This window comes from Anguilla rostrata, chromosome 14 (assembly GCF_018555375.3).
Source record: "Anguilla rostrata isolate EN2019 chromosome 14, ASM1855537v3, whole genome shotgun sequence".
Lineage (NCBI taxonomy): Eukaryota > Metazoa > Chordata > Actinopteri > Anguilliformes > Anguillidae > Anguilla > Anguilla rostrata.
In genome coordinates, this window is record NC_057946.1 from 2,262,501 (window position 1) to 2,286,132 (window position 23,632).

General features: G+C 46.9%; 1 protein-coding gene across 1 annotated transcript in view; it reads right to left on the minus strand.

Moving 5' to 3' along the window:
• The window catches only part of LOC135239870 (fibrillin-2-like), a 115,504-nt gene extending 92,420 nt beyond the window's left edge, over positions 1-23,084 (minus strand). Inside the window, exons 1-6 of the mRNA XM_064308856.1 lie at positions 22,518-23,084; positions 20,762-20,844; positions 19,191-19,289; positions 18,106-18,201; positions 16,566-16,661; positions 3,709-3,906 (exon numbers count right to left, since the gene is read on the minus strand). Of these exons, the coding sequence (XP_064164926.1) occupies positions 3,709-3,906; positions 16,566-16,661; positions 18,106-18,201; positions 19,191-19,289; positions 20,762-20,844; positions 22,518-22,690 (745 nt within the window). The 5' untranslated portion in view covers positions 22,691-23,084. The remainder of the gene's footprint in view (positions 1-3,708; positions 3,907-16,565; positions 16,662-18,105; positions 18,202-19,190; positions 19,290-20,761; positions 20,845-22,517) is intronic.
• Between the last annotated feature and the right edge of the window lie 548 nt (positions 23,085-23,632).

The following is a 23,632-nucleotide window of genomic DNA, read 5'->3' on the forward strand; positions in this document are numbered from 1 at the left end:
ATGTCTTTGGACTGTGGGAGGAAACGGGGAGAACATGCAAACTCCACACAGAAAGGCTCCGACTGGGATTCGAACCCACAACCTTCTCGCTGTGAGGCAACAGTGCGAGGTGTAAAATAAGGGCTCCTTGTGTCCTAGAGAAGGGTTTTTTGTGTGGTTTTTTTTTTTTAACAGCGGTGTCGGGAGGGGGGTGTGATGAGCCTGGGTGGGGCGACTATCGCAGGCGGGTGTTAACTTCGCCCCCAAAGCCACACGACCGGACGGCGGGGGACACGCGTCCCACCGTCTGCGTCCCGAAAAACAAGAGCGCGTTTCATTCCCAGGTGAGGTCACCCGGAAAAATCGGGGAGGGGGAGGGCCGACGTGAGGGGAGTATTTCGAAAAAAAATGCAACCGATATTCGGCTCACTCCCAGTGACCTCATACAATCTCCAAACAAGCGGACACTTTTTAAAAAGCATTAGACTGCTCCCACGTTGCTTATTTTACTTGAGTAGCTGCTTGAGGATTACATCAGAATATAAATAAGCTGGCAAATTGAGCCAAGGGAAATTATAAATATTCCCAAACACAGAGGACTGAGTGCCAGTGCTTTCTCTGGGGCTCAACGATAATCCAGTCTGCACAATAAACAGCTGTTTTTATATGAATACATACATCACTTCAGTAGACACGATCATTAATCTGCATCAATATTAGTCAATATGGCACCGGTTTCTGCGAATCTTGCGTCTGCCGTGGAATTCTGGGTAAAGTACAACAGCTTTCAGGCTGTTATGAGTGCCCGGGCTGTCCGGGTGGGTGGGGGGTGTGGTGGTTGCGGGGGGGTTGGGCTGGGCGGTCCTTCGGTAACGTAGCCAGCACTTTTACGGGGACGGGGAGGGGGCGGGGGCGGGGGGGGGGGGGCGCAGAACCTGTTGCTGTCCACGCTGACCGACACATCAAAAGGACGGCGGAGGGAAAGAGGCAGACGTTTGGAAGCCTCAGAATGGGCAGGTATTACCTCTTCACCTGTCACTCCGTCTTTAACACCTCTAACACCCGTCAGGGGCCGTGGGAGTAACCGCCGATTCGTCCCGCGATAGCCTCGCTATGGCCCCCCCAGGGGCCCAAAACGTCTGGTTTGGCCCTCAGAAGGGGCGGTAATCACACAAACCCAAAGTGTGCTGGTGCATTTAAGGAGCCACAGTTCTACAATGATGTAAATGAGGGGCAGCACCTGAATGCTTAGTAAGCCCAATTCAACTGATCGACTATTAGATTTTGATTTCATATACATAAATAAAGGCATTTTATGGAAGTCAAACCCATCAAAACAACAGTAACACAGTAATGAAGCTGCGTTCACGTCAACATCACTAACCATGCAAGCCCATGTTGTGATGAAGCACTGAAAACATACAATCCTACAGTTATACATTTACCTTTGCATCTGGGCCCATTCAAATTTGGCCCATTGATGACAGACTGGCTTGGCCGTCTATGCTAAACAGATTTCAGCTTGCCTGGTTTAGACATTACGCTCTCAGACTAAGTAACAGACTCATAATGCGCTTAGAAAGGAGCCAGTATTGATGAGAATCCGCAGTTCAGATCTGCATGACTGGGATCAGCAGAGCGTGGATAAATCATAACACCATTAATGACTTCCTGTGTCAAACTCACGCTGTGTTATTTAGTCTTAAACAGAACGGTGAGCTCTGTGAATCGTACCGTGGAGAAATTCCCCTCCAGCCCAGCCGAGAATTCTCTACAGGAATGAAGATCAGACAAACTTTTAATTTTTTACATTTCTGGGTGATGCAAGTCTGGACTGATGCGTGTCCAAGACTGTAACACAATCTAAACAATAAAACCTTCCCATCTTATTGGCTACATTTGAGGAGGACTCCACACACGAAGCATGCACACACACACACACGAACACACACACACACAGCTTTGATTGAGTGCTCTATCATGGGGGGCTGTTTTGATTCAAACCTCTGTTTTGAATCAGGAGCTGTAGACTCCGTCGGGACAGAGTGGCAACACTAAGCCAGATCTGAGCCTCACTTCAGACCGCTCTACAGACACATCTCTAAAATCCAACTGTCTTAACTTTTTAAATTTCATTTATTAATTTATTCTGTTATATTTTATTTTTCACAGCTGGGCAGACAATGCAGAGGAGCCATCGGCACTAACATAATAAGCAGCTGCATGCTTTGAGCTCTGAACTCTGAGCTCTCGTTGTGTTCCTGAGCGTTTGTAAACATCCGCACGCATCCCCAGTGAGAGACAGGGGCTGTTAAGTACAGGTTTGCGTTTCTGATAATGTAGACCTCGAGTAGATGGTCGCTTTCCTCTCTATAAGTGAGAAATCAGCTGTCACAGTGACGCGGATGTGCCAACCCAAACACACGATAGTGACCCAGGAGGAGAGTTTGTACCACAGGAGGAGAGATTCAAAGAACATTCCAGAATGTCTTTTTGTTCCCTTTATCCTGATTGGTCAGTCACCATTCTCCAGTCTGTGACTGGTGAGTGTACCTGTTCAAATGCGATCTCAGGTGAGGAGGGAGCAGGTCTGTGCAGAGCAGCAGTTGTGGGAGGATGGAGAGGGGTTGTCTGGGGGCAGTGCCTCACCCCCCTCGTCCTTATCGCGAGGGGGGGTGGGGGGGGGGAAACAGGAGGTCTGTTTGAGAGGTTTTTCCACTCCACTATTGCCTCTGGCTCTGCTTACAGGGGCATCTGAGGCTTCACCCCCCCCACCCCCTTCCCTTCAAACCGCACCTGCCCACCCCCCCCCGCCCCCGCCCCCCACCATCCTGACCTAATTTCTCTAACTGTTATTCCACCACCTCAATGCCATTCCTTTGCTCTCTTTCATTTCCTTCCGTTTCTGTCTGTCATCACATCCCGCCCCCCCCCGCCCACAGCCCCCCACTCCTGCAGTTATTCACCTGGTTTGCCTTCATAATTTATACCATTTGCTCTATTATTCCTGTTAGCTTTCAGCTCAGCAGTAGCCTGCTTAACCCATTTTATTTCCTGTCTGCTACTGGGCTCCCCCTCTATAACCAGGTTCCTCTCAAGATTTCTTCCCATTGGGGAGTTTTTTTACCTCATACATGCTATTTGGGGGTTCAAGCCTGGTGTTTTGCTCTTTTTGCTGTGTCTCTTGCCTTGCTACTCTGAAAAGCGTCTTTGTGACAGTTCTCTGTAAAAAGTTCTCTGGAAGTATTTCTGTCCGTTGTTTACGATGCAGCCGCCGTTTGCGTACGCTCAAGAAAACAATAATTAAAACACAAAAAGCGAACAATAAAACATCAGCTGCTGCTGTTTGCATAAGTCTGGTGACCGTTTTATCATGGGCGAGAGGGCGTGGCTCAACTTGGCAGGCCGCGGTGTGGGGCTGGGGTGTTTAGGGTTGGGGGGGGTTTGGCAGGCAGGATGGCAGTAGGAGCTCACCTTGGCAGGCCCCAGTGCAGGGTCTGGGGGTTTAGGGGGGGGGTGGGGCGGGACAGTGGTAGGAGCTCACCTTGGCAGGCCGCGGTGTGGGGGTGGGGGGGTGTGGCGGGAGGGAGGGGCTCACCTTGGCAGTCCTCGGTGCGGGGTGGGGGGTTGGGGTTGGGGGGGGGGGGTGTGGCGGGAGGGAGGGGCTCACCTTGGCAGGCCCCGGTGCGGGGGGGGGGGGAGGGTGGCGGTCGGGAGGGAGGGGCTCACCTTGGCAGGCCCCAGTGCGGATGTTGGGGATGAAGCCGCGGCGGCAGGGTTGGGGCTGGGGGGGGCACATTTCGCAGGGGTGCCCCCAGGCGCGGCCCACGGTGGCGCAGCACAGCGTCTTGGTGCACACGATGCCGCTCATCTGGCCCTGGCACATCTGGTTACTCACCTGCGTGAAGCAGGGCCCGGTGCGGTAGTCTGGGAGACAGGAACAGAGGAGCGGGAGAACATAGAACATTAGAACACAACAGCATCTGAACATAGAACATTAGAACACAACAGCATGAGAACATAGAGCGTTAGAACATAACAGCATGAGAACATAGAACATTAGAACACAACAGCGTGAGAACATAGAACATTAGAACACAACAGCATGGGAACATAGAACATTAGAACATAACAGCATGAGAACATAGAACATTAGAACACAACAGCATGAGAACATAGAACATTAGAACACAACAGCATGGGAACATAGAACATTAGAACATAACAGTGTGAGAACATAGAACATTAGAACACAACAGCATGAGAACATAGAACATTAGAACACAACGGCATGAGAACATAGAACATTAGAACACAACGGCATGAGAACATAGAACATTAGAACATAACAGTGTGAGAACACAGAACATTAGAGCAGAACAGCGTCAGAACATAGAACATTAGAGCAGAACAGCGTCAGAACATAGAACATTAGAGCAGAACAGCGTCAGAACATAGAATATTGGAACACAACAGCATGAGAATTCCCGGTTCTGTAGTCTGGGATCACAGGAACAGAAGAGCGTGAGAACATAGAACGTTAGAACATAACAGCATAAGAACGTTTAATAACAGGAACACAGAATTAATCCTACCTATGCTAACATTTTTTCCCATTTACAGCACCAAGCTGCTTACCTTTGAGATCAAAGTCTCTGTTAGCCATCTAAGCTCAATAAAACTGAAAAGCTCAATAAATCAGCACTATGCGAGCTTGGCTGTGGGCCGCAGTGGGAAAAGTTAAAGTTAGCTGGTGATGTCACACGTTTCACAGGCAGGACCACGCGTGTCACTCATGGAGATTGCGCATGAACGCAGCTAGAAATAGTAATTCCAAATTAGGGTGGGAATTGGACATTCTCAGCCGCACGATGGGTGCCAAACTTTAAAAAAATAAATAAAGTATGATAGCTGAAGCTCATGGCCTGTGCTCCCTCTGCACTGAGAGCCTGCTGCAGTAACATCTGCATGAAAGCAGCCAGTCAGGATTTGGATCCGGACACTTTAAACAGTTCTCCCCCCACATACCATTTCATTTCTTAAAAACTGAAATTTCAGAACTGCATCCCAGATTTAACCTCCAACCCTTCTAACATCTGGCGTTCACACAAAGCGCAGCGTGGAGAACTGCTCCAGAGAGAGAGAGTGGCTAATGATCTGTATATACACGCTAGCTCCGGTGCTATTAATAACTCTGGGTTTAAGCCCGGTGGAGCACTCACTGCGTTACAATCGACTGTCAGGCAGAGCTATGCAGAGCGATGTACGGCAGTGGAGAAACTCAATGGGATATTCTCAGGAATACAAAAGCGAGACATCACCAATAAGGCACCGAAGGCCCATTTAAAATCACTGAGCGAAACGCTAGCCTAACTAGCAGCAAATTGTATTGTAACCAAAGAAGGTACGACTAGGCAAGACAACCCATCTTTAACGGCCATACCTATAACATCATGCAAAAGGAAATCCAAAGAAAGAAACATCTTGATATTATAAGTATCTGCTCCTCTTCCGGGGGCACATGACCCTTGAGAGGTGGAGGTTGGGGGGGGGGGGTTAATGGGGTAGGCGTGGCCATCTCACCTTTGTCACATTTCTGAATAGCGTCTTGTTACCCTTTTTTTTTTTGTTGCCAAGAAAATAGCTTATGCAGGTCTAATCACTTCCAGACTGGGTTGTTGTGGTGAACTTCTGACCCCGGTCCCAGCGGAAGCTTTAAACGAGTTAAAACGCGTTCGGGAAACGAAGCGCCAGGGACGTCAGCGTAATCATCACCATGGAGACGCATCGGCCCTGTGCCTGTTAAAGCGCAGGTGGAGCAGACTGTGTGGTTCTGTGTTAGCGCAGGGCCTGCACAGGCCACTTACACGCAGTCGCCGTTTCTGCAGCTGTGTGAAACCGGGAGACATCGCGGCTAACACAAAATGACCTCACAACGCTGCTGCAGTGTTCTCACAATGTCGGGGCGACATAGCTCAGGAGGTAAGAGCGATTGTCTGGCAGTCGGAGGGTTGCCGGTTCAAACCCCGCCCTGGGCATGTTGAAGTGTCCTTGAGCAAGACACCTAACCCCTAATCCCTAACTGCTCTGGCGAATGAGAGGCATCAATTGTAAAGTGCTTTGGATAAAAGCGCTATATAAATGCAGTCCATTTACCATGTCCTCACAATGCTGCCATGTAACACAATGTTGTAACACTGACAAAGCATTCCAGTAACGTTGAGAGAACGTTTTGCGTTAGCTGGGACCGAGTTTTGTACCGCATGCTCTCCCTGGAATTCCCTTCCCTACACACCTACAGTCTGACAAAGTTCAAAACATGGTTGAAAATTTTCAACTTCAAACTTTAACATTTTTCAATGTGTAAACCCTTTTGACGCCAGTGTAACACTGCAGATAACTGGCAATTTTTAAAAAATGTTCAGATCAAAAGAAACTGTGTGAATAAAAAAAAATATTATTCAATGCAATTGTTCATTTTGTTCAGTAAGATGTTTCACTGAGAAGTCTCAACGGACTGCTGGAGTGTTTTCAATGTTAAACGGCAATTAAAAGAGTTGAAGGATTAAAAATATGAATCTGACTTTGTTCTGGAAAGCATGTGTTGTGGCCTGATGCATACCAGTGCAGGCTGCAGGACATATGCATTCTGCAAGAGAGCTCCAATTAAACGGATAGAATCACTGGCTCCCCCCCCCCCCACCAAAAAAAACTGTAAATGATCTGCACCCCAATGACATACATAGTGTTCTCCAGATTATCTAGCCTTCCTAACAGCACAAACAATAACAACATAACATCTAACACTGTGAACTTTACCAAACACATCCCAGAGCGACGTCTTTCCTGGATCACTACAAACAAAAGTTAAGTTGAAAGGATGCAGGCTACCTTTGAGAGCTTTGCTGAAGCTTGTATCTCAATTTCAGAATGTTTTTCCAATCTCAACAGGGTAGGAGGGTAGGGGTGGGGGTGGGGTCGGGGGGAGAGCGAGCGTGGGCGACAGTTCAATTTGGGACAGTTTTGTTTGGCCACAGTCCTTGCAAGGATTACCCAAACCCAGGCAAAATACACAGCACCAGCACAAACTGTTTTACACAGCCGTGATCTATATTTATAATTCGCTGATGTGTTTGTGGACATCTCTGGAAAAACGGCGCAGCTGAGATTTCCCGGAAAAGGCAACTGCGCCAACGCGGGCTTCTTATCCGCCGAGCGGACTCGATCTTGGCTGGCCTGACGGGCCGGCCTGGCCTCACAGTGGAGCAGAGTCGCTATTTTCTAAACATTTACAGAGGGGGGTGGGGGGGGGGGTCCCGCTTGTGCGCGTGACAGCCTGCCGAGGACATGAGGCGTCTGTCCGGCGTTTTAAAAACTGAGGGGGGGTCACACATATAACGGCACTAAAAAATAGTGTTGGGGGGGGGATATGACAGCAGATATGACAGCACTACAGATTAGTGTCGGGAATTTTGATTCTTTAGAACGAATCAGTACCCTCGAGTCAGTACATCAAAATGAATCCAACTTTCGAGAGTCCAAGTTACTTTCTCAGACTTAACCATTAAAAAATATTTTTTTAAACACACTCGCTTTGCCCAATATACTATTCACTTTTTATTTCTTCCTGTCTGGCTCGAGCTGGACTCACTCACTTGAATCAGTCCAGGAGCTGAAATTGAAGTTTCAGTATGTACCACTGACAGTTTCCCGAGTTTAAAAATGAATCGTTCAATAAGATTCGTTCGTTCATTTCGGAATGACTCCACTACGGATCAGTGGCCTGGGCGTTGAGTTTGTAACAAACTTCTGCCTCGGAGGAGAGCGTGGGCTTCTCTGCACTGTCCCGCATGGATCGACTGACTGATTGTTTTGTTTTTTTTTGGGGTAAAAGAACACAGACATCACTGTGTGCAAGTTGTGCCCAGAGGATGGCTCATAAACACATTAGCATTAGCAACGCTCATTACCAGCGTGGTACTTAGCCCTCAAGACAAAACATCAAATGACAAGAAACAGACAACGAAACAATCAAATTTCATCAGTTTAAAACTTTCCAGCAAGACGTACCATCATCAGAAAATACACAGTGCCATACACTAGATCAGCTAAAATGTGGCCAACCTCAAGCAGAAAAAAAAAGAAAATCAGCAGGACTGCAGCATAAGCACAGCTGTATACCATTTTGTTCCAAATTGGAAAAGGGGGCATATAAAAAAATGTTCTAAATTGTTGGGCTGCCATCCCAGAACTATTATTGGGTATCTCTCTTATCCTGCAGAGGTACTGTAACCACGGTAGCCAACATGAACAGCTGGGTCTGTAGGTGAATAGTGATCAAGATCATCACAATCTTGGCTATAGATACAACATAGTAAAGGAGAAGAGGAGGGTAGTCCATACTATCATTGGACAATAGATTTCTGGCATAACTAATGGTAAACCAGGTCATATATGCACACACTATGCATTGCCATTCACTGGTATTCAGGTAGAGCACTGCCATTGAATATTTGAGTGAGATACATTACCTGAATTGCTTCAGTATATATCCAGCTGTATAAAACGGGCTGTTTGTTTTTTTAAAAAAAACAATACCAGGTTAAAACCTAGTATATGGCTGGACCTAACACAAGTGATCCAGCCGACCAATAGTGTGACTTCATAACTCGGCCGACCAATGGTGTAACTTCACTTCACATCACTCACTCAGTCAGTCAGTCAGTCACAGACATTCGCGTTTGTAGGGCTGGCCCCGCTGTTGCGGTCCAGCCAAAAATAAGGCAAGCTGTGTAAGCCAGTTTGGGCAAGAGCGTCTGCCAAATGCCCAAAAAGCCAAACGTGATGTAATACTCGTCCAGCAGATATCTGAAAATCTAATACAGGAAAATCTAATATGGCTGGGAAAACGCTGGCTACGGAGCTGTATTGTGAAGTCTGAGGTCAGATCCTGGTGTGTGTTTTTTCGGCTGTCCTGAGACCGCAGTAAAGCTGGGAACAGACGTGAAGAGGCAGAGGAACAGACTCAGCTCTGCGTTTCAACAGTAAATGAGCATAACGCCCTTAATTTGAGCAGCACCGAATAACTGCAGCATCAGGCGGCTCACGCACATTTCGCTCGCTGGTGCATTCTGGGTAATTGCAAACAGGTTCTGTGATGAAGCTCGGGGACGTGCAGGAGCGTGTGAAAATTCCGCCCGCCTGTGAAGTGTTTCAGACGCGCTGTCGACACGGAGGTCTGGTGACCAAGTGAACCAGGTGAGTCACACCTGGGAGGGCAGGCTGGGGGTTTCCGACCGACTACAAGCATCCCTGCGTGTTTAACGGACATACACTCACACACACGCACACGCACGCACGCACGCATGTACACACACACACACACACACGCCCGCACGCACGCATGTACACACACACACACACACACACGCCCGCACGCATGTACACACACAAACACACACACACACACACACACACAGACACACATGCAAACACACTCACACAGACACACACAGACACACACACACAGCTGTATTGCATCGCACCCATAATTCACGCCGTAATGTTTATAACAAACGGCTCATAAATTGCTTGTTTTCCCTCGTCTTCCATGCCAAATGCAGTGTGTAATTAAAGACTTAAAAATGAGGGACTTCCAGAGGAACCATTTGCCTCTGGCAAAGCTGACCAAGGGCGCAAGAACGAGGCGATCTGATTGGTGCGATCGCATCACGCATCACACACCGCAGTCCAACCATCCACCACTTACCCACGTGTCACTTCACAGACCCTGTCCCCACACAGCCTCTTTAAACTCTACATTAAGCCAAAAGCTAATCTGAAAACAACGTGAAATAAGCGTGACCAAAAGCCAAACAACTGGAAAACAAACTATAAATGTCACCAAATTTCACAATAACTGGAGAGGGAACGCACATTATTAGAGTACGATAAAGCAAACAAAGGGAGAGAAAGCAGTTTGTGTTGGCCACGGCCTCAGCCCGATAACAGTTTCGGGGGGGGGGGGGGGGGCGGGGGGTATCATCCTGTTGGTGCTGAAGGGCATATCTTTGCTTGCCCTGTGGACCATGTGACTTGCTAAGCTGCTCCAGAGTAAACAGACAGCACAGAATGCTTTTTATTACCCGGGCCCATTAATGCAAGCATCAACCGGCTGCCCTGATAAACGGAAGGCCCAGCGGCTCGGTTCCTCCATCTTACCCCTGGGGGAAGGACTCCATGTTGTGCCAAAACGCCATAATGGCTTTAACTGAATCAGTGTGGTTTCCAAACAGAGAGGCCATTATAATTCACTAATTTAATTCAATACTGGGAGGGGGGGGGGGGTTGGTTAACATTTCAGCTGATTGAAATAGATGAACAGAACATAACACACAAACAGTTGTAAAGATGCAAGATACGTACATGTAAAAAAAACAAAAGGTGACATTGTATCACTTGCTAAACTGCTGCTCGTGTTGTAGCCGTGGTCATCGGTACTGAAAATGCAAATGTGGCTGTTTATTAGCATTTAGCATTTAGCACTGGGTCTGAACACACAAGGAAACTGCAGAGTAATGGGCAAGCCTATTACACACAGTCTGTTATGTGACAGGCATTAAATTTGTTGTCTTTTTTTTTTTTTAAGATTACTGGAAAACTGGGGGTGTTTTCAAGGTTAAAGAGATACAGAACTTTTGGGGCCAACGTCAATAACGGATGTTTGTCTATCTAGCCGTATTAACTGATACGGTATCTCCCTGTTTTACTTTACAGCCACAAAACACAAACACTAACCAAGCTTCCACATTCAGGGAAGACGCAGATGAGCACAGATGCTTATGAAGGGAAACTGAGTGAAGTGAGGATCAAGAAAAAGAGGTTTCTTTTCTCAATCCAGAAGCTCACAGCCCGTTAGATTCCCTGCTGCTGAGCCAGTTAGTCCAGGATCAGGAAGTAACCAGTCAGATTCTCTGGGTGTTTGGTGCATCATGGCAATTTGCATTATGGGCCGCAAGTTGGGTATGAAACGAGCACACAGACAGAACGCGAGGCCAGTTCTGTTTCTCCTGTGCTTGAATCTGCTTTCTTTTGACAATAATAAATGAGCACAATGGCTCAAAAGTGCGATCCGCCTGGTCTGTCTCTAGCTGAAATCGCTACAGTACTTCTTCAGCATGACATTTTAACTTAATTAACAGCATCAGCAGCACATCAAATGAAAATCGACCATAACCTCAGTATCAGTTCCTTTTGAGCCGTTATTAGATATCGCCTATATGACCCAAACGTTGTTATGCATCCCAAATCAAAACATGTACAGCAATACAAATGAAACTAACGTAGGCTGAAAAACAACCAGAACACAATGTCCGTCGCCACTGCTTTTCAAATAACCCATAACAACGGTAACAAATAGCAACTGTGTAACAAACACAAAAATAATACAAAAAAAAAAAAAACTGCAAATAAAAAAGAATGTTGGGTTTCCAAAATACATATTCACATGGCTACAAATACCCAAGATGGGTCACATTAATTTTGTGTGTCAACAGTAGTTTGAGGCAGAGAGTTCCTGCGGACATTCCACTATCTGGGGAAAAAAAAAAAAAGACGTTCCTCTCTACGGCTGGGGGCTTTCGTTTGAAGGCAGAGAAAGCCGACGCACACACCTGCCACGCACCTATTCCTGATTAAAGAAAACGCAGAAACCGCACAGCGCTAAACCAGACCGCTCAGTGAGCCAGAAACCCCTTATACCCACAGACACTCCCTTTCCCCTAAAACAAACAACCCTCCGAAAAGCTCAGTGCGTCGAAGAACACGCCAAGCGTCCCATATGGTACTCTTACGATCATGAGTTATGATTATTATGACGAATCTGCCAAAGAAATCAGGCTAAACACTGACACAGAACACCACCCCGTGTTGGACGGAAGACAAATGCCATCATCCAACAAGAACATTGCCTCGCACACAGTAATGAAAATAATTCGCTGGCCATTCGCTCTCACGAGCTGATAGCAAGCAGTACGGCAGCAGATTTATGCTCAGATGAAGAAACCCTGCCAACTGGGCCATCTGCAGCTTTGATTTGATTCTTATGCAGAAACATGCGCTCACCACTGCAGGAGAAACACAACGGCTCCTTTGTCTTGGTACTTAAACGACAGTTCATATCTGCGCATTATCTGTCTGGACCTCTTGATTACATATCCCTAGAAGCCCAAAATCTGCGCTTTCAACGAAAAACAGACTTCCTTTGTTCAATGACTGCCTACCATACACAGCAAACACTGCCAACCCCAACCCCCCCTCCCAGTGAAATTCAATTCAACCTCATTGTCATGACACATGCACAATTAAAAATGTGCATGCTGCACTTTTTAGGAATTTAGGAATGATACCAATAAGTTAATGTTAACATCAAGCTCTTAAAATCAGGAACATAAAAACACTATGGGGCTCATTTACTAAGACCTTAAGCATGTGGAAAAACTTTTCAGCACATGCAAACCAATAAAACTGACCAATGAATGGTCATGGTATTTGTGTTGCACCAATCACTGGTTGTTTTATTTTTTTGGGATGTGTACTAAAAGGTTTTTGTACATCAGGCCCTATGTGTGCAAGAGAGGGGTTGAGAGATACAGGGAGAGAGAAAAGGGGGGGTTGGGGGTGGGGGGCTGGGGGGGAACACGTCCGGCATGCTCCAGAAATTGATATCCGGGGACGTTTTAACCAAGCGGAACACATTTTATGCCCATCTTGGCCACAGGCCTTTTACAACTCATGGGGGAGGGGGGGGGGGATCTGGTCACTCATGAAAGCCTCTGCTCTAGGCATTCCAGGGGTCACCTGTGGCTCACTACAGATTCCACAGATTCAGATTCAGATACCCTACACCTGTAGCCCTCTCCGTTTCATCGATGCAGGAGGTTCTGCGCAGTAACAGGAGTTCCTGGTGCTGTATCACAGTGCAGAATGTCCTCTGCCACAGTCCTGTACCTGCTCACGGCCCCATTAACGAACTTTCGGGAGACAACATCAGATTCCGGTGTTCTCGTGTGAAAGGGAGATGGAGCCGAGTTTCTGGTGGGCACAAAGGATCTGTGATGTCACCACAGGTAAGTTTCAGGTAAGTGCTTGAGCCCTCCTGCCACCCCCCCCCCCCCCACTCCAGCACAACAGACCAGTGCCCCTGGATTCACAGCCAGCAGCACATCTGCTGTTCCTTAAAGGCATACTATACGCAGGGTTTCTTAGCCTTGCTGCGGTCCTGTGTTTACAGTCAAAGAAGTCTCCTCCTCGAGCTTCAACCGCACCCACTCTCCCTGAATACCCCACTTAACGTAGCCACTGTAGCTGGGTTAGCTAGTGGTAACTCCAACAGAAAACAGGCCAGCTCCGCGTCGCTTTTCATCCCCTTGGTGAACTAAAGCTGTCGCCACCGAGGAAAAGCAATTCCAGGGTTGACTCTAGTTCTTGAACAAGTCCTGTCAGCTTGTCTTTTTTGCTTCGCTGTATCTGGGCTTCTTTGCTGCAGCTAGCTAGCAAACACGCCACTGCAGTCTAGTCCCCTCTGTAGCCACACCCACCCCTCCCCACACAGAAAAGAATGCCATGCCCAGACACATTTTTTCGAACAACAAATACAGACAAAGTGCACAAATTCCACAAAAGTGCATAAAGACAGACTGGCAGTGCATCACAGATATGCCTCAGCATGTTTAATTTATAATATTTTCCAGATAAAAATCCTGCGTTGAAAGCTTGAAGTGAGGCTCGCGTATCACAATGCGAACACAATAACAGCAGCAAGTACAGTCAAAAGCAACCGCCCAACAACCACCAACGTGAATCACTTCCCCCCCAGCACCTTCTTTAGATTAACACTGCTGGCTATAATTTTAGATCGCCAACTGAAAAATTGTGAACAGTGTCAGCATTTCTTTTTACTCCGACTTTATTACTCATATGACTCAACCCCCATCTTCACGTGATCATTTACCAGTAAGAATGTGTCATTATATTCCCCGCAAGAAACAGTAATAGTAAAAGAGCGTAACTCATATATCACTGCAAACACAAAGACAGTCCAAAGTCAGTTTGTTCTCCTAATAAATAAAAAAAAGACAGAAAATATGATTCACTTTGCATGTCTTCATACAAAGCTCTCTACTACTCCAAGAACAACTTGTGTTTGTTCTGATCTTATTAGAAGCATTGCCTGCCTAAAATACGCATCGCCTGCAGTTGGAACAGATTTGATTGGGGAAGCTTAAGAGTTTAAAGCAGACGCTGACTCAAACCTCAATTCCTTGGAGCAGCTGTTGGTACTGAAGAAAGTCTAAAGTCCAAAGAAAAGGGACCAAATCACAACAACCAATCAGGGGCACCTATGACCCCCCCCCCCCCAAACACTGAATGACCAATCAGAGCCATCTATTATCCCTCCTCGCACATTGAACAACAAATCAGAGGCAACTCTTATCCTTTTTATAACACTGAACATCCAATCACTGCCACCTATGACCATCCCCCCAACACACACACTGAACAACCAATCAGAGCCACATATTAACCCTCTTTAAACACTCAACACCCAATCAGAGGCATCTATTACTCCTCTTCAAACAATGAACAACCAAATCAGAGCCACATATTAACCCTCTTCAAACACCCAACACCCAATCAGAGGCATCTATTACTCCTCTTCAAACAATGAACAACCAATCACAGCCACCTATGACCACCCCGCCCCCTCAAGCACAGAACAGCTTACTGGGGTGAGTTAATTGGTGACTTTCTCTCAGGAGAAAACCAATCCCCCCCTGTAAACAGAGGAGCTTCCATATAGGCTAAGGTAATAAAGTACAATAGGCCGTCTTAAGACACAGACACAGGAGGTTCCACAGGCCTGAGAAACGAGGCCATTCAGGAGCTGGGGGGTGATCGAAATCAGCTGAACAGACCCCCAGCCAGCAGTTTAATCATCTCAGGGGTACAGACTTGAAAAGCATTCCACCCGCTCTGTTTAGAGGGGCTCAGGTGACAGACAGAGAGAGATAGAGAGCTGCTTTTACCTGACTCCCCCCAAATCCTAAGAGCGCTTGGTCTACTGGCCTAAATCCGCCTGTCAGATAATGCCCTGTTCAGGGTGGGTCAAGCACTGCAGACAGCAGAGCATTCAGTGAAGTACATTCAGCTGAAGACGAGAGATTGAATGACAGCAATCCCAAACAGAAGGACAGTCGGTGCCAAGCAGAGAGGCACAACGTTTATTCTAGACCAGGGCTGCCCGACCCAGTTCCTGGAGATCTACCGTCTTGTAGGTTTTCATTTCAACCCTAATTCGGGACACCTGATTCTACTATTTAGCAGCTCAAGAAGATCTCCAGCTGTTGAATGCAGTGTGTTTTGTTTGAGTTGGAGTGAAAACCAACAGGATGGTAGATCTCCAGGAGCAGGGCCAGGCAGCCCTGCTCTAGATGTTGAATGAGGTGTGCTTTGTTAGGGTTGGAGTGAAAACCTACAGGACGGTAGATCTCCAGGAACAGGGTTGGGCAGCCCTGCTCTAGCTGTTTTAGGGGAGATGGGGAGCGGAATGAGAGGAGGTGAGAGGGGTACGAAGGGAACAGAGCATGCAGACCCGCTGTTTGCAAGACAGACAGACGGACGGGTGAGTAACAGTCTCCGGGGCGCCCAGACTAGACAGACAGACGGACGGGTGAGTGATAGTGTCCGGGGGGGGTCCAGTCTAGACAGACAGACGGACGGTGAGTAACAGTCTCCGGGGGGGGTCCAGTCTAGATGGACAGACGGACGGGTGAGTGACAGTGTCCGGGGGTCCAGTCTAGACAGACAGACGGACGGTGAGTAACAGTCTCCGGGGGGGGGTCCCAGTCTAGATGGACAGACGGACGGGTGAGTGACAGTGTCCGGGGGTCAGTCTAGACAGACAGACGGACGGGTGAGTGACAGTGTCGGGGGTCCAGTCTAGACAGACAGACGGACGGGTGAGTAACAGTCTCCGGGCAGACAGACGGACGGGTGAGTGACAGTCTCCGGGCAGACAGACGGACGGGTGAGTGACAGTCTCCGGGGCGCCCAGACTAGACAGACAGACGGACGGGTGAGTGACAGTGTCCGGGGGGGGTCCAGTCTAGACAGACAGACTGACGGGTGAGTGACAGTGTCCGGGGGGGTCCAGTCTAGACAGACAGACTGACGGGTGAGTAACAGTCTCCGGGGGGGGGTCCAGTCTAGACAGACAGACGGACGGGTGAGTAACAGTCTCCGGGGCGCCAGACTAGACAGACAGACGGACGGGTGAGTGACAGTGTCCGGGGGGTCCAGTCTAGACAGACAGACTGACGGGTGAGTGACAGTGTCCGCGGGGGGGTCCAGTCTAGATGGACAGAGGGGTGAGTGACAGTGTCCGGGCAGACAGACGGACGGACGGGTGAGTGACAGTGTCCCGGGGGGGGTCCAGTCTAGATGGACAGACGGACAGAGGGGTGAGTGACAGTCTCCGGGCAGACAGAGGACGGTGAGTGACAGTGTCGGGGGGGGTCCAGTCTTACCTCTCTCACACTGGGGGCCGGTGAAGCCGTAGACGCAGGCGCACCGGTTGGGCCCGATGCAGCGCCCGCCGTTCTGACAGCCGCTCTCACAGACCGCTGAGAAAACCCAACACACAGAGCCGCCCGTCAGTCACCACGGAGACCACGGAGACCACGGAGACCCCCCCCCCCAAAAACCCAACACACAGAGCCGCCCGTCAGTCACCACGGAGACCAAGAAAGGAAGGAGGGAGGGAACATCCCCCCCCCCCCGCAGATTTCCTCCTCAGCAGCTCTGCTTCATTTCACAGTGGGGGGGGGGGGGGTAATGAAGATGAACTCAAACTGGCCCACGGCTACCTTCCTTTAAGAAAACATTTCTTCCCCATTTTGTTTTTTTTTCTTCTCAAAAGTAAACCCTGCCTTTGGCTTCACCGCTTCACCGTAAACCAAACAGAGGCTGATGCGCTTTCGCCTGCGATGCAGGGAGAGTTCGACACGCTGCAGTTCGCTAAACGAGCAGGAGGAAGTCAAAGGGAAGGAATATCTTCTCGCTGACGTCGGGAAGCTTGTGGGCGCTGGGCACATCACCGGGAGGAACTACGGCTGCGGTAACATAAAAGGTTCCGTGTGAAATAAACCAAATCTCAGCAGATGTGGGCTTAACACTCACCAAAAGCCAAGCAAGGTCAACAGAACTATTCCCAAGCAAAGTCAAGACAAAATCTCCAAAAGCTGAGCTAAATTAACACAAATCCCTGACTTCTAAGCTAGGTCAACACAATCCCTGACTTCTAAGCTAGGTCAACACAATCACTGACTTCTAAGCTAGGTCAACACAATCCCTGACTTCTTAGCTAGGTCAACATAATCCCTGACTTCTAAGATAGGTCAACACAATCACTGAATACTGAGCTAGGTCAACACAATCACTGACTTCTGAGCTAGGACAGCACCCACCAAATGCTAAGCTAGTTTAAAATGCACAGAATGCCAAGCAAGATCAAAACTCACAAAATGGTAGGCTATACCAACAACTCAACAAATGCTAAGCTAGGTCAACACCTACCAAATACTGAACTAGGTCAACACAACCACTGAATGCTAAGCTAGGTCAACACAATCACTGAATGCTAAGCTAGGTCAACACAATCACTGAATGCTAAGCTAGGTCAACACAATCACTGAATGCTAAACTTGGTTAACACTTAATGAATGCTAAGCAAGTCCAAAACTCAACAAAACGCAAAGCTAGGTCAACAGTCACCCAATGCATGTAAAGCTAGATCAACAGCACCAAATACTGAGCTACGTCAACAAAGCGTCACTCAACAAAAATGGAGGTTCGCATTTATACTTTGTCGAAGGCCTGCAGGGAGGGTTCCGTTGTCTCTATGGTAACGAGTTAGGCTAGGCAGCGGTGGTAGCTTTGCAGAGGAAAAGTGCACAAATGAGAAACTCAACCGAACTCATGTTTATCATTTAGAAAAACCACCAACACAGAGGGTGTCGAAACTTTTGTGTCCCTAGCCCTGCAGTAGAGAGGTGTGCAGGCACTCACGTTGGCCACAGTATGTCCCGATGTAGCCCTTCGGACACTTGCAGTGGTCCTCCGCGCACACGCCACCATTCATACACCTGATGTTGCACTGCGAGCCTGCGGAGAACAGACAGAGCGCGCTCAGTAGCCATTACATGCATTACATCACATTACATCACTCTGCATTACATTACATTACATCACTCTGCATTACATTATATCACATTACATCACTCTGCATTACATTACACTGCATTACATTACATTACATCACTCTGCATTACATCACATTACATCACTCTGCATTACATCACATTACATCACTCTGCATCACATCACATTACATCACTCTGCATCACATCACATTACATCACTCTGCATTACATTGCATTGCATCACGATGTGATCAGACTTTACATCATTCATTAACAGGAAACAGCGTTAGCGATTGAGAGAGTTATCATCTGCTTTTGAAGACTTGTCAGGGAGCTTTCAGTCCTGGAGTCCTGTATTTCACCAAGCAGGATTACCGACTTAGCTGGACAACTGCTGAATAAACCTCAGCTCGGTTCTACTCCAGCTTTACTCCATTTCGAGGGTTCTGTGCTGGCCAAAATGGTTCATTCTAGGAGCTACCACACTTTCCACACCTACTGTACCATTGAGGGTTCCACAAAGAACTAAAAATGGTTCCCATATGCAGACAACCCAAAGAACCCTTTTTTTCTACAAGGCCAGAACACTGCTGCTGTACTTTTGAGCGAGACGGTTCACCTGAATATCTTCAGTAAAACAATCCAGCTGTACAGACGGAGATCATATAAACACGTATGCTGTGTAATTTGCCCTGAATAAGGCCATCATCTGCTAAGGCTAAGCAAATAACTCACGTCATATAAAGGAATAAGGTAAAACGGTATCAGACGCTTCCTGAAACCATATTTCCAAAAACGATTAAGGACACAGCATTTAAAAGAGATGTAAAGGGACTTGTATACACACAGCGTTCGAGGCGTAGAACAGTAAAAAAGGGGGGCGTTTCCGCGCCGATTTTAATTCGACTCGTTCTGCGTGCGCAGAGACGTGTCGCGGGCCGGGGCACTCACCGGATTTGGCCCCGCAGCTGGGCGCTATCTGCCCGTTAGCGCACGTGCACATGTTGGGGCGCGAGCAGAACCCGTCTCCGCAGCTGTTCCGACAGATGGCTGTTAGGGAAAAAAGAAAAAAAAATTTTTTTCTCTCCCCCACTTATCGAAGAAACCACACGTACAAAGAATGTATCCTTAAAATGATTTAAACCTGACGTTTAAGGAACAGCCATTAAGAAACCGGACGGACCAGAAAACAAGCACCGTTAACTGACAGTTGCATGCCGACATTTTTTTTTTTTTGTAAAACACGTGAAATTTGCCGTAGGCTACAATAGACGCGGCAATACACTGTATGCATTAAAGAGCACAAAGAATTGCAACTAATACCTCTATGACGCACAAAATTTTGCCATTCACCTTACGGGACCTTATGGATTTTCCCCCCAGCAATGCGCAATATTTTCAGCACTAGGTTTGAACCACAGGGCTTTGGATTGCAGTGTAGCCTACAGTAAAGTCTAAATATCTCACTGAAATCCAACAAGACAGCCCTTCAAGTTGTAGAGGAAGTCTTTCATTCTTTTAAATTAAAAAATATTCAAAGCGACAGTTCTGCTGTGTAAGTATTTAAAGTCCATAGTAGCACTTGAGGTCTAACGTTGAATGACAGCAGGCAAGAAGGGAGCCTTCTGTACTGTCAGAAGGTCTTTCCGTTAGCAAATCAAGATCTGATCCACATGCCTCTTCTTACACAACTAAGATGCATCCACACAGTACAAAAAAGACTGAAAAAAGCTTTTTTTTCATTCTTTTTTCCACGGTTTCTGGACCTCATCCAGAGCCAACAGTAATTTAAGACCAAGTGGGACCCTGGTGGTTTGGACTGCACACCACAGAGGTACTGGTTTGTGTGCGTATTCGATAACAAGCGTGAACTTGTGATTACCGTTTCAAAACAGGGTCAGAAAACCATGAGGGGAGGGGGTACAATTAAGGAAGCAATCCTTTCATACCTGGATATTCCAGGTAAATAATGTCAAATATATGTGTTGGTCCCCACGTCGGTCTGATGTGCGTTTTCTTTTTTTAAAACCGTAGCTTCCGGGCTCCGAGTTACAGGACTAATGTGATCTGGTTAGTTACATGGATGTGTGCTGATATGAACAAAAGAGCTGCATCATTTCAGTGGTTCTACACTGGTGGTACTAATCAGTCTACTGCACTAAAGGTGAGTCAGATACGACCCAGACCATCAGCAGCTTATTTGATGCATAAAAATTTCTGGCTTTGTTTATGGACCTGAACTCTCATAATCAAATCAACCTTCCGGAAAACCACGTACCTGCGCGGATTTTGTGCCGCGGGGTTTGCGGTGGGGACCGGAGGGAACGGGTTTCCCCTGAAATTTCCTTTTTCAAAACCAGTCGCTGCTTTAAGTTGTATTCGCAAACATGACACGCTTTGCAAATGTGAACCAGCGCCCCCTGCTGCCCCCATGTGTGAACGGAGATCAAAGCGCGAGCGTTCCAGTAACCGCCAATTTGAAGCGGTGGTTTATTGCCGTGAACATCTGCCGCAGTACTTACGCACAATACATTGGTTGCCCCCGGGCAAAGTCTTCCATCCAGGGCAGCAGTAGGAATGGAAGCGTGACCCACATACATTCGGCCTGCACAAGAGGTTTGGGGTGAAATCACACAGATCCGACATAAATGTTAGCAACACTGGACCTGAGGTACACGAAGAGTCCTCACAGTCATACGCAGGGGACCGCAAAATCACATTCAGTCTGCCACCCCATTCAAGCACAATTACAGTAAAGTTGTGAATTAGACCTGGAATTCAACTAGCCAACATCTGATCCACCTGGGAACGGAACATGAACAGTTTGTCAAAATAGTTGTTTTCATGTTCTACAAATTGACATTACTTAAAAAATAAAAACGGTTTCACACAACATATGACCTGTCCTGCAGCATCGGTTTCAACTACATGCCACTCCACATACATATCGTAAAACAGTTGTATTTATTAATGGATTACGAAAATATAATGTTCGTAGCACTATATTGTTACATTACACATACAATATGTAACACAATTCAAATTTTTGTCAATACAAAACAAATAAATCCATATCTAAACACTTTTATTTTTATGTTCAATCTATTTTGAAATCAAACTAAATGTTTGGTTCACTTTTCGGTACTTTTAATTTAATTCCAGTCTATACAAGATGACGTAATGGTTTACACGGGCCTGTAGTATTTTGACAGCATTTTTTTCCAGCTGATCTCTGGGTTATCGGGCATTTCCTTCCAAGGCGACCACTGAAGGACAAAGGAAGCCTCTGTGGTCGTTGGACAGCGATTAGGCCAACGCTGTCATTTCAATGCACGAGCAAAACTTTCGTTTCGGTTTTGAACTGATTTAGTCCTAAACCGATGAATATTTAATCAATTAGTTTTAATTTGAATAGCTACTAACCAAAGAAACTCTGTTTCCAATAATCATATTGCTTATTATTTGTGTTTAAAGATGGTGTGTGCGTGCTGCGGTTAATTCGTTCTTTTAAAAAGGGCACTGAAGCGAAAACGTAATATCGTAAATTCGATTCCCGCAAAGGGGAAAATGACGTAGGCGTAGGTGTGTCTGAACAGAATGTGTGGGGTCAAGCGTGCCTGTCAACGGGAAACCGTCGCAAGCAAGACATAGCCTAGTGTCATAGTTTCAACGGTCTTTCAAATAATTGCAATATTTGAACAAATCGATGGAGAACAACATGCGTCACCTGCCTCAGAACTGCAATACGTGAAGAACACAAAAAGTCAGTTTTGATGGGATTCCGCTTAGACAGGCCCCGTTCTCAAATTTCATTATTTGTGAAATCAAGCCTTCAGATATATTATTTCCCCTAAGATCGGAAGTGAATGATAACACAATTGGAATCCGTGAGTTACTTTCCAAACATTTCAATGCTTTAATTTCCCAAATTACTCTGTTGAATTGTAGGCTACTGTGCACCAACTTTGACGATAAAATAATGTTAACCCACACTGCAAGTTAATACCACGTGTCCAGACAGCCGAACTAAAAACAGTTTATGATGCAAGTGTTAACATGACCCCTTTTCAGTTATTTTCAGAAAATATAATTATGATGGGCATATGTATGTTACCATAACCTTTCTAATTATGTATAATCTATTCAAAATCTCACATAAAATCTATTTAAACACCCTTTGGATATGTATTTATTCGCTAATCAGTCCTATCGCGTGGAATTCGTTGCAGTGAGCACAGCCTATGTCCTTTAAGAGGGACACACTAGTTATCCCCTTACCCTCTCAACTGATCCTGTCGCCCTCGTCTCCGCATTCGGCTCGATGGTGCGTGCGTGTCCTCATTTGTCTTGAAAGCGCTTCTCCCCTGGTTTCCAGTAGTTTGTCCCGTCACCACAACGCTCAGTAACGCCACACATCCAACCGCGCACTGCATAACCCAGAGAGTCCCCATCACACGGAGTTCAACTTTGCGTCGTAATCCTTGAGGGAAAAAATGTTTTGCCCGGTTACTAGCTAAAACCCGCACATTTTCTGCGCGGTAACCCAGGTAACTCTAACCACTGTATTAACGAAATCCCTTCACGCAAAGAACTTTGACGTTGTTTAAATATTTTAAAAGAGACTCCAAAACTGTTACGACCCCAAAGAATAGTCTGAACGTCCTGTCATCTCCAGCAAAGGAAAGTCTGCAGAGTGGACGGGCTAAGTGGTTTGAGAAAGTTGACTTCTGCTTGAAAAGAAACGCCCCCGAGCCGCGCGAAGCAGTGACTGCGCGCGGAGCAGCTGCCTGTGAGGTTTTGCGGCTGCCGTCGGTCAGTAGAGGCGAATCAAACCACTCGCACGTGTATGGTTACTGTACACGGGGCGGCCAAAGAGGAGGAGAAGAACTAGGAGGAGGTTGGCGTCCCAGCGGATTTCATGGAGCCAGCGGTCTCTCACCAATAAATTGTAGGTGTAGATAATTAGGCAGCGCTTTTTCGCATTCCAGGTAAATTACATCCCATCGTCAGATACCGGAATTCAACTAAAAGTTCAAGAGAGACATCCAAAGTGACATAGGCTGAATGCAGTGTTAAATATGGGACAATTAATTAAATTGGCATCGCACCAAATTTTTTTATGGAATCAATCCACAGTGCCACCACAAACCTGAGAGAGTAAACCTGAGATGGGTTTATTTACCTAGCAATTTTGTGGGAAGCTTTAGTGTCCAAATTTAGAAAGCCAGCATGCACATACAGTCAGGACAGTAGGGTGCAACTGCACTTTGCAATACTGTAAGTGATGAGGTATATTATCACTGCTGAGCCAGATCCTCAATCTACTCCCACAGACTGTAAGACTCACAACACAGCATGTCTAGGGCAGTGGCTTCTGTGCATGGTCCAGAGCA